Consider the following 11,947-nt stretch of genomic DNA (forward strand, 5'->3'; position numbering starts at 1 on the left):
CTATCTCCAGGGGTCGAATCAATATTGTTCAGTTGTCCAGTGGGATAGTATTAAAAAGAAGACGACTTGAGGTTTTATTCAAATAGACCCATGTAGATGGTCTAACATGTTTCTGCCCATGATTGCCCATGTGGGGTTCATGGGCATTCTTCAGCACTTGGAAAATTAGTCACACTGCTTGAAGTTGTGATAATAAATTAAAAGTATACTGGCCACAAAGATACCAGAATGTCCAGACTGGCGATGACCCTTGTATATTCGGGGTCCATAGTCTTTCTGAAAAGAGTAAATATTAATAATGAAAATCATGTACAATAGACGTTCTCACAACAAAATAAGGAATCTCAAGTGACAACTCCTCTCCATTAGGGCATAGTGTCCATTCATGCTCTAAATATTATAGGTAATCTAGTGGATAACACAACTTAATGTAGTGACTCTACTACATAAGTTATCGTACCAGATTTGGGGGTGGAATTTGTCCACTCTCAAACCACTGAGTACGTTGTTACCGCCAAACTGAAATCAAAATAAAATGCACAAAACTGTAGAAAACCCACCTATCGCAGAGAATATGCAATACTTGTGAAATTATTCGTACATCTCTGTGATACTGTATCCTTTGCAGTTATGATACCTTGTATGTACTCCTTCAAAATGTTGAGTAAAGTGTACAAAGGTCAGCAAAAAAGAATATACGGTGTACGGTACTTATAGACACAACCTTAGTGTGGTTCAGTGAAATAGGGCAAAAAGGTAAGTGTACAGTCACTGTCCGTGTAATGATGATCTATTGTAGATAAGAGAGGTGTGTCAGCATAGTGGATGGATGAAAAGGTAGATGCTGAGCGACTGACAAGAGTGTCCACACCATGGTTGGATAAACAATGGTGACCACCGTGCCCAGGGAGTGACTAGATAATGGGCTTAAGACAAAATGCTAACTGGCACCACAATAAAAAAAATGACAAGAAACCAAGACCACAGCCAGATCTGCCCATACACCCAATCTACATCCCAGGTTGAGCTAGGACTCAAAATACATTGGGAACTGTTTAAACACACTAATTGAAGCACAGAAGGCATATACCTCCTTGGATGCCCTTGTAACCTCAACTACATAGGTATGACTACTCGCAGTGTGAGGAACTCCACTACATAGGTATGACTACTCGCAGTGTGAGGACCAAAATAATTGAACATCGCAGTTCCGTGAGGTGCAAATAATCCAAATAGTAAACTTACTAGGCATTTTTTAGACCTCGGCCACACTGAGAATGACATAACATGGGTGGTTACAGACTTTATTGATGATTGCCTGCAGTAGTAAAATTGTTTACTTTTGTATTCTGGCCATGTGATTTCCTCATCTCAATGATTTGAGTGTGGGGGAATTGGCTTCTTTGCTAATACAGCAGTGATATTCTAGTGAGTATCAGAAAGTGCAAATATGAAATCAATTTTTCCTGGTGTTCGTGTCAAGGTACGTAACAATAAAGGACTGGCTAAATGCTTTTTGAGATTTAAATATGGTGATGCTCGAGTTCCCAACTAGAATGGATGTGTCTTGAGACTTGAAGAATCTTTTCTTAACAGTTAATATATTTTTTAACCCAATTAATATTTCTCCTTTACTTTCCCATCCATTTGGTTCTCCTAGGCTAAGATTGTGTCAGAGTTCTTGGAAATGTTATTGACGGACACTGAAGCTTTCCCACGAAGGGCAGTGGTCAAGGTCTTCACAGATTGGCTCAGGCAGGGCCATATGAAGAAGATGTGGGACGAAGAGCAAATGATGTTTAGACTGCTACATGCAACAAACTGCGATTTGGACTGGGAAGTGAAAGTGAACGGGTTGGTGCTGGCGGAAGTATTTGTAGAACAAACAATAGGAAAGCTGTCTTCGTCTGACTGTCCTTATGCAGTGGTCTTAACTTCCAAGACTTCAATTCTCGCAGAATCACTGGAAAAGTTCTGCCGAATAGAACTTTTTCCTTTCTTGCTGAGAGCACTCTGTGACTGCGATAGGCCTGTGGCTCAAAAGTCCTGTGATATCCTCTTATGCCTGAAAGTGCATTACTGTAAATCAGACCTCCAGAGCAAGGGAACTTTGCCAACACAAACTGGTGGAATTGATTGGATAGAGGATGTTCTGAAAAAGCATCAGTCTAAAGGCACGTGGGAGCATGGTGATGGACCAAGAAAAATTTCTTCGCAAGAATCTGACTGGGTGCTTGAAACGTTAGGCACAATAGACCTGGAGGCTTTGCAAGTCTCTCTGGAGCGAAGCAGTGACCACATCGAAAACAGCCCACAGTCTCTTCTGCAGGATATCCTAGCAACTGTTGGAACCCTTGATGAAAATGGAATCGACTGCTACTAATATGGGAAAATGTTTTTGAGTGAATAAAAAAAACATTTTTGAATGTTGGTCTTTGGAGGGATTGTGTACAAGAAGCATACCATGACAGCATCTTCTTCCAGTCCCAGTTTTTGTGACACCAAGCTTTGTCGTATGTAATGACTGCTACAATGTATTACCAGTGATTTAACCTTGGGCTGTTCCTGTGCTGGAGTGCTGCTGCTGTATGCTGACAGTGCGCAAGATGGCTGTGTATATAGCATTGGTTGTTGCATGTGCTACCTTTGGATTCTGAATATTAGTCTTTACAGAAACAAATTTTCTACATCTCATTTAGCAGCATATCTACCTTGAGAAAGTAATTATGAAATGTATCTTTAAAATAGATTGCATTTGAACCAAAACATTTTTTGGTTGTGAACTGGAGCTGCATAGAGAACAAATATTTTTTATCCTTCGTGACTCAATGAATAAAACACATTTTTATAATATTTGAATGCCTGTTTTTTGACCTACTTATTGTTGAACTCGTTGACAGCGATTGCCACGTTCATTCTGTTGCAGCACTCGATTGATAGAAAGTGACACAGACTTGTACGCTGCAGGGGAGATTTTCAAAAATTGGCTGCTATGTAGTATTAACTCCTTGAAGCTGGAACTAGGAACAGCCGCACTGGGGCGAAGAAAGAGCTCCTTACTGAATTAAAGGTATAGATTACAAGGATCCTGACCCTGTGTAAGTCGGTGACAGTTTATTTGTTCCCTGGATCTAAGGTTTAAGAAGGAAACTAAGACAAAATATGTTTCCCAAAAATATGAAACGGATCCTTGAATTGACTGTTTGATGCTGATGACAGCCATAAAGTAAATACACGAGTCTGAGTAAATGATGGAAGCCACTCCTTACAATTAAAGCCATCATAAATTATCCCTAATTCAGCAATACATCACGAGGTAGGACAGGGAGCTCACACGTACATTAACAGATGCGTGAACCATGTAAATACAAAGAAGGTTCAGGTAGGGAGAACTACATTTGATGCCTAAGTGGTTGTGTTTTGGGACTAAGGGCTGTTGACAAACTGAAATCATTGACATTTCTGTCTGTTTGTATGGCCACCACCCAAGGGTGTGATTTTTTTAAATCCAGCAACTTTGAACAAGTAGTCTTCTGTTGCATATCCTTTTTCTGTCGTTTTACTTTAAAACGGACATGAAAAGTTACTCCTATGTGTATGGGGACAAAGGTTTACAAAGACCAATTATGTGATTAGCATAAAGCTAGCTCAACGCACTGCCTGCAGTGGCCAAGTGCCTTTAGACCAGAGGAATCCTCTCCTGACAGCACACTCCCCAAAACTGTGGCACAGGTGATCCTTGGGCACATGGCCAGTCTCTCTACACTGGAGACTTAATCCTAACATGGATTAATGAATGTGGCGCTCCCTATCAATTTACTTGTAACCCAGTAAACTCTAAACCTGTACTATGTCACTTGTGGATCGGATTCACCGTTTCCCTATCTCACACAGGTTAAATTCTGCTCCTTGAGAGTGAGGAACAACTCCTTGATTCCCCCTTTATGTTTTAGCGGGTTACTCTTTCAGTTATATAGTTGTGTTCCCATTGTACTGGCCAGGCTAATCCCATGATGCTATCACATCCATTTTTCCAAATCTCGGCATGCCACCTCAGTCATGTCAGATCCTGTTCACTTTCAGATAGCAACAACCTTCTGTGTGGACAGGAGGGACTGGTTTACCTTAAAATCAATCTTAGTTCTGCTTTCTAATTTCAGAGAGTTTAGCCTGATACCCGGCTGGGCTTTTTCAATTACTTAGTGATGATGTGATGCCATCTGCTAAGAGAACTCCTCCAAGAGTCCAATACAAGAGCAAGTCGTAGAGATTTAGCCACATCTCTTGAAAATCAAATCTGTCTTCTTTTCTGTGGGTTCTACGCTTTTCTACATGACTATATCAGTAATCTCAATTAAGTTCCATAGTTCCATTTTGCCACAATAGTCGGTCGAAGCAGAACATTTTTTACTACAAAATACCTTTGTTGACCACATTTTCAGGGGCTATTGAATCAATTTCCTCTCTTTAGCGATGTTAGTTTAAGTGGGATTGTGGATCTCAATGTACTTCTCATGACTATGGCTCATTATCTCTTTGAACCTGTGGTCTTACGGATGTTAAACTGGTGACATTTAAGAACAAGTTACTTACCTTAGGTAACTGTCGTACGGATAGTTATCCCGCAGATTCCTCAACTCTTGAATCTACTCCTGACACCAGATTGCGTAATGAGAAGTTGAGAAAGATGTACTGCACCAGTAGGACAACAGAGCTATGCTCTAGGCACCGCAAGCTGAGAAGGTCTTGAGTCATTGTCCCTCCTTTCATTTGCACTCTGAGAGCATTGCGTCAGGAGTCTGATCAGAGAATGGCAGACAGCATAGAGGCAAAACCTGCATTTTGGAAGGGATGGGAGCCGAGATGCTCAAGGCAACATAAGATCCAGAACCTTTGAGCCGAGTGATCGGACCCATCTGATTTTTCTTCCTTGGAGTCCACTTTCCCTAGTAGGAAGACAAAGTAGAAAATCAAAAAGCAAGGCTCCCTGAGGAAGTTGGCTGCTGGTACCAGTTAAACCTCTAGGGTCCTTAAACAGGTAACCACACCAGTGGACTCTGATGTGACGTCCTGCCACTCCATAATAGGAGTGGCTGGGAAGTGTCACATTCACTACAATTCAGTGCACCTCCACTGGCAGGACAACCTCTCAAGACGTCTGCTGCTGCCGATGTTCTGACTGGCGGCGGGCACTGGTCGTTCCTCGTGCACTTGACTCCCTTGCTCTTCCTTCCTTTTTCACTTATTTTTAAAAGTCATCACATAACCTATATTTGGAAAGGAAGATAAAAGCCCTGGCATAAATACTTATGGGCATTTTTTACGAAGAGTTCATGCAACATAGTGCAGTAATAAAATTGCTGCACTGCGTTACTTGAGCAGAACTGTGCCATACCTACTTCGAGGGGGTGAAGTTCTGCTCTCTCCCTGTGCTGGTGTAATTTTTGCTGCCATGCCCCAATGCAGGCACACGTATACCATAGTGCAGATGTATCTGCATTGTACTCGGAATATTTTTTTTCAGGTAGGTGTCATCTGTTAAGGCATTTGCTCTTTGTATGTGTGCTGCAGAATGAAGTACTTATGCAAAAAGGAAACACAGAGGATAAATGAAAACATTTCTCTTTGTACACTTGCCTTAGGGAGGCACAGGCTTTTGGTGCAAATCCCTATCTACAATTCTTAGTAGTCTGGGATTTGCGTCAAAACCCATTGATGGTTGCATGGGAACTCTCATTCACGACCCATGGAAAGCCCCCTTGATGCAAAGTAATGCGAGACTGCACATTGCGTTTCTGTGGGCAAAAAACCAACACAAATGTTGATTTGAGGACAAAAATATTAGAATTTTTACCTTTGTCCATATGAAAACTGGCGGTACACACATTAGTCCTATCGCAATTAGATTGTGGTAACTTTCTTTACCTTGGTATCTCCCAGTATGATCTCCTTATACTGGTTCTCTGTTACTAAGAGGATACAGTTCAAGGCCCCACGCATAGCTCATTGGGTCCTACATAGTAAGGGCCCAAGAATATTAAAACATCTGGTCAGTCCCTATTTTCCTAAGCGAACCTTGCAGTTATATCTACTGACAATTCCTAAGGTCAACAAAGCAAGAAGTGGTGGAAGATCTTTTGCCTACCTGGTTTCTAAACTATGGAATTCATTGCCTATTGAGTCCCAGAAGATTAGAGAGGAATTAAGCTTGGGAAAGCAGTTGAAGACCTTATTGTTTATTTAACTCTGTTATGATATGGGACTGGTATGATCTGCTGGCACTGAAAGGCCCTCAAGGTAGCCATGTGCTTTACAAATGATTAGAATCGAAGTCAGTATGGTGAATTATCATGAGGTATTTAGGGTAATATTTAGTGTTAGCAAAAGCCCCTTTCGCACCTTCTTGCGAAGATTCTTGTTGCTTCCTGGCGCAGCTGCTTTCCAACTGCTTAGGATGCGTCTTGTGAGACGCAGGCCTTGTTAGACTGGGCCTACAAGATTGTACTCACAAAGAGCTGGGCTGTACTTGCGATGCCTGACCTTGGAGTCACCGGATAAAATTAACACTAGTCCCTTGAGAAACGCACCCATATGTAGCATACATCTCCAAGTTACAAGCAACTTGGCACCACTGTGTCTAGATAGGAAGTGGAACACCACTCTGTGCAATAGAGTTTCCGACAATGGAGAATGTCTGATCTGCAGAGGGCTTCTGGCTCCATTGTGCTTAACATCTCATTTCTGAATGTCAGCAACTGAATGCTGTCATGCACACACTTGAACTGAGCCTGAGAGGGGCAATGCCAAATGCATGGAAGAGTTTTATGCCTGGCTGCCAAACCGACCTCTGTACTACAGAGACTGTTAAAAATTGGATCTCTAGTTGGCTGAGGATTACATCCTGACCAAGTAGGGACCACAATCCTAGTTGGGGTAAGTCATATACACAACCTAAATTAACTTGTGGTCACCCTCTGGTAGGTTGGCACAGAACAGTCAGGCTTAACTTATGTGCAATGTGTAAAATATTTGTGCAATACTATAATTTCAGTAACACAGTGAAAACACCGCATAAAGATCCCACACCAGTTTAGAAGCATAAAGAATATTTTTATGAGTACACCCAGACCAAAAGGACAAAAATCCAATGACTAGAAATTGATATATGATCTGATTTTTTAAAGAATAAACTGCAATATAGTGCTTAAAAGCAAATAGCGATTAGGGGTTACTTGAGGTCTTGCTGCACCGGGGTAATTCCAAAGTTCAAGCCAACGGCAATGGAGGGCAGTCCAGCTACAGGACTCACGCAGGTCTCGCTGAAAAAGTACCTTGGATGGAGCAAGCGTCAATGTCGAAGACTCGCATCTGTTTCGATCTACGCAGTCGGGTAGATATGCCGCTGTCCAGCCCTAAAGTCCAGTCCTACATCATCGTCGAAACCCTTACGATCTAGGCACTGCTTTGTCATTGAACCCTATATGATGGATGTGCTGATCCATCATCGATCCTCGCAGTCGGGTCCCAGTCGTTGAAGGGCATTGCGTCAGTTCAGATCAGCGCAAAGTCGTCACTGTGTCGATTTTCGCAGGAAAAACAGCTGCAGAACCCACTTTCAAGGCCCAGGACTGTATTTGCACCTCTTGACAGGGCAGGACTCAGTGTTCAGCTGCTGAAGCAGAGTTGAAGGAAGTATTTGATGGCCCTGAGACTTCAAAACAAGAGGCAAGCAAGCAAGCCAATGGAGTCACTTAAGTTCTTGGATGTAGATGCAGGTCAAATTCTTCTCACTCCCAGGAAAGAGGTAGCAGGCTAATACAGCAAAGCAGTTCAGCGGAGTGGCAGTCCGTTCTGGCAGCACAGCAGTCCTTCTTTCTGGCAGAATGTCTTCAGATCCAGATTTGCACTGAAGTGGTGGTGTCTGATGTCCAGTATTTCTACTTTAGTGCCCTCGTTCTGGAAGGTGGGTGAAGCTTCTAGACAGTGGCTTTGAAGTGCAGGGAATCCCCGTCCTCCACTGCCCAGACTCCAGGCTGACTGGAGTGACAATACAGGGTTGTAAGGTCTATTGTTTGGAAACAGGGCACAGCCTCTTCAGGTGCAAGTGGGTCAATGCTTAGCCACGCCCCCATCAAGCCAGTTATTAGCCCATTAAGGCCCATCAAATCACACCTAAGCTTCCATTGTGTTTGACTGTCTAGAGTGAATGGACAGGGCCCAACTGTCACCTTCCCCAGATGTGTATTCAGAAACTGACAAAAGGCACAGAATGGTTAAAGTTTGAAAATTTCTTAGAGTTAGGCGCAACTGAACAAAGCACCATGAAACACGCATGGTGGACCCCAAGGGAGACCCTTTTAGAAAAGAAGCCAAAGGAAACCACATTAGAATGTATGGTATGATTTGCGTGTCCACATTCTGTTAGAAAACGAACCAGTTCAAAAAAATGATCAGACAGAACTGGCATTTGATCAAAAAAGTGTATGAATCAAATGGATTCATAAAACATTCTTCAATTGTAAAACGAAAAATGTTGTATACGCAGTTAAGTGTCCCTGTGTACATTGGCAAAAATAACAAAAAGATTCACCTAAGGATTATTCAATATAAATAAAGTAAAAGGCGTAAAGTGTTAACTGCCCCCCTTGTAAGCCACTGGATCGAAAACCACAATGAAGCAGATGTGCAATGGACAGTACTTGCAATTACAAAACCGGACCCTAGAGGAGGTAACATTGATTAAAAACGTAATCGACAAGAGGCTTACCATATATTACATTTCAATTCTGTATCTAATAGACTCAATGACATGTCAGCGATTCCAAATTTGATGGTTTAATTTACCGGCGTGTGGGGTGACCTCTGGTCACCCCACACGACGCACGACTCCCCCTGTGCGTCCGTGACTCCCTCTTGCTGCCTGGAGCCCGCCGCTGGTGTGCCCCTGGGACTGGTATTCTTGTAAATAGTTTGTGGCATTATTTTTGTTTGGTTCATTGTGCTGATCTCTGTTGTTCTTTCCCTGATTCCCTTGGCATCTCCTTGCGCCCCTTGACCCCCCCGCCCCAAGCTTCCCGCCTCTGCCCCCCTGCGGCCCCGCCCACTTTTGCCTTCTGTAACACTTCCCTCGCCCATTGACCGCCCCCGCCTCCCAGCTGCTCCTCCCTCCCACTTGTCCTCTTATGGAGGAAGCCGAGCGGCAGTGGTTGTGACCTGACCTCTGGTCACCCCACACGCCGCATGGCTCCCCCTGTGCATCCGTGACTCCCTCCTGCTGCCTGGAGCCCGCCGCTGGTGTGCCCCTGGGACTGGTATTCTTGTAAATTGTTTGTGACATTATTTTTGTTTGGTTCATTGTGCTGATCTTTGTTGTTCTTCCCCTGATTCCCTTGGCATCTCCTTTCGCCCCTTGAGCCCCCCCGCCGCCCCACGCTTCCCGCCGCTGCTCCCCTGCGGCCCCGCCCACTTTTGCCTTCTGTAACCCTTCCCTCGCCCATTGGCAGCCCCGCTCCCGTCTCCCAGCTGCCCCTCCCTCCCACTTGTCCTCTTATGGAGGACGCCGCGCGGCAGTGGTTGTGACCTGACCTCTGGTCACCCCACACGCTGCTGGTGTGCCCCTGGGACTAGTATTCTTGTAAATTTGTTTGTGGCATTATTTTTGTTTGGTTCATTGTGCTGATCTCTGTTCTTCTTCCCCTGATTCCCTTGGCATCTCCTTGCGCCCCTAGACCCCCCCGCCCCACGCTTCCTGCTGCTGCTCCCCTTCGGCCCTGCCCGCTTTTGCCTTCTGTAACCCTTCCCTCGCCCATTGACTGCCCCCGCCTCCCAGCTGCTCCTCCCTCCCACTTGTCCTCTTATGGAGGAAGCCGAGCGGCAATGGTTGTGACCTGACCTCTGGTCACCCCACACGGCTCCCCCTGTGCGTCCGTGACTCCCTCCTGCTGCCTGGAGCCCGCCGCTGGTGTGCCCCTGGGACTGGTATTCTTGTAAATTGTTTGTGGCATTATTTTTGTTTGGTTCATTGTGCTGATCTTTGTTGTTCTTCCCCTGATTCCCTTGGCATCTCCTTTCGCCCCTTGAGCGCCCCACGCTTCCCGCCGCTGCTCCCCTGCGGCCCCGCCCACTTTTGCCTTCTGTAACCCTTCCCTCGCCCATTGACCGCCCCCGCCTCCCAGCTGCTCCTCCCTCCCACTTGTCCTCTTATGGAGGAAGCCGAGCGGCAGTGGTTGTGACCTGATCTCTGGTCACCCCACACGCCGCATGGCTCCCCCTGTGCGTCCGTGACTCCCTCCTGCTGCCTGGAGCCCGCTGCTGGTGTGCCCCTGGGACTGGAATTCTTGTAAATTGTTTGTGGCATTATTTTTGTTTGGTTCATTGTGCTGATCTCTGTTGTTCTTCCCCTGATTCCCTTGGCATCTCCTTGCGCCCCTTGACCCCCCGCCCCACGCTTCCCGCCGCTGCTCCCCTGCGGCCCGCCTGCTTTTGCCTTATGTAACCCTTCCCTCGCCTATTGGCCGCCCCGCTCCCGCCTCCCAGCTGCTCCTCCCTCCCACTTGTCCTCGCGTCCGGACCACGCCCAGCGCCAGAACCCCTGGCCCCCGCCGCACCCAAAGCACCCTACTGAGATACGACTCCGCCGCCCTCAACGCACTCAACACCGGACGTAAAACCACCTGCTACCGACCCACCCCGAAGCGAACCCATGGACCCTTCACCTGCCAAGCCTGCAAATACACATGCCTCCGAACCTGCAGACCACCCACCGGACCTCCCAACAACAACAACCACCTCAAATCTCTAGGCGAGATTTACTGACTCTCAACTGTCTGGATGTTACGTGCAAACAATTCTCCCTCTCACGTAGGAAAGGGCACCTATATGTCCATGTGGTTTCTCTCTTTCTAAACCCTTAATGCCATCAACCCTCATGAACGGTAATCCCCAACAAATGAGGATAGGCCAGCTCAACATAAGTTCCCTACTAAAACATCATATGGAAGATCACGAGCTACTCACCAGCCATGCCTTAGACATCCTATTCCTTACGGAAACATGGCTACAAGACGACATGGAGTCGGTCATCAACTTAGCCACCCCTATAGGTTATTCCATATATACTTTAAATAGACAAACTAGAGGAGGCGGGCTCGCAATAATTGTTAAATCTCATTACACCTGCCTACTCACTAAACTGGATATTGAAGGCAGCGAATGCGCCCGTTACAGTATCGAAATCAACCCCCAGTTCAGCTTTGTGGGTATTCTGATCTATAGACCGCCAGGCCCAGACACTGTCTTTATAAAATCGCTTCTCGATAATGTCTGTTCACTAGTCACTGAAACTGCTAATTTTCATATAGTGGGTGATCTAAATATGCATTTCGACCTCACGACTGACAACAAGATAAACACCTTGTTAGCCGACCTAGCGGCTTTCCAGCTCAGTCAGCTCGTCAGCTGCCCTACACATAGAGGCGGCCATCTTTTAGACCCCATCTTTTCCAATCTGACTAATGTGAAAGTAGAGGCCCCCATTCCTATGACCTGGACTGATTATTCTTTGGTAATTATGACAGTGCCCACGGGGAGCACTCCTAATACAAGATGCGCCCTGCAAGTGCTGAAGCGGCCGTGGAGGAAGCTCCGTCTTGAAGACTTTCACACACTTCTTATAACTGACCTCCCCTAAATCCAGTGAGGACCCCGATCAAGCATACGAAGGCTTCTGTGACTGGATTAATCAGGCCCTTGATGCACTGATACCAGCTAAATGGATCAGGGCACGAACTCAGGAATCCAGTCCATGGTACAACGAAGACCTCACCTCCCTTAAGAAAGAATGTAAAATTGCGGAGCGCAAATGGAGGAAAGATTATGATCCTTCGCTCAAAACCCTTTATGCCCAGGCACAAAAAAGATATAATCGTAACATTTGCAGAACCCAAGC

General features: G+C 45.6%; 1 protein-coding gene across 1 annotated transcript in view; it reads left to right on the forward strand.

The window, feature by feature from the left end:
- BRAT1 (BRCA1 associated ATM activator 1) overlaps window positions 1-2,833 on the forward strand; it is a 220,436-nt gene extending 217,603 nt beyond the window's left edge. The window contains exon 14 of the mRNA XM_078662694.1: window positions 1,661-2,833. Coding sequence (XP_078518820.1) covers window positions 1,661-2,383 — 723 coding nt within the window. The 3' untranslated portion in view covers window positions 2,384-2,833. The remainder of the gene's footprint in view (window positions 1-1,660) is intronic.
- Window positions 2,834-11,947: the final 9,114 nt, after the last annotated feature.

This window comes from Lissotriton helveticus, chromosome 10 (assembly GCF_964261635.1).
Source record: "Lissotriton helveticus chromosome 10, aLisHel1.1, whole genome shotgun sequence".
Classification (NCBI taxonomy): Eukaryota; Metazoa; Chordata; class Amphibia; order Caudata; family Salamandridae; genus Lissotriton; species Lissotriton helveticus.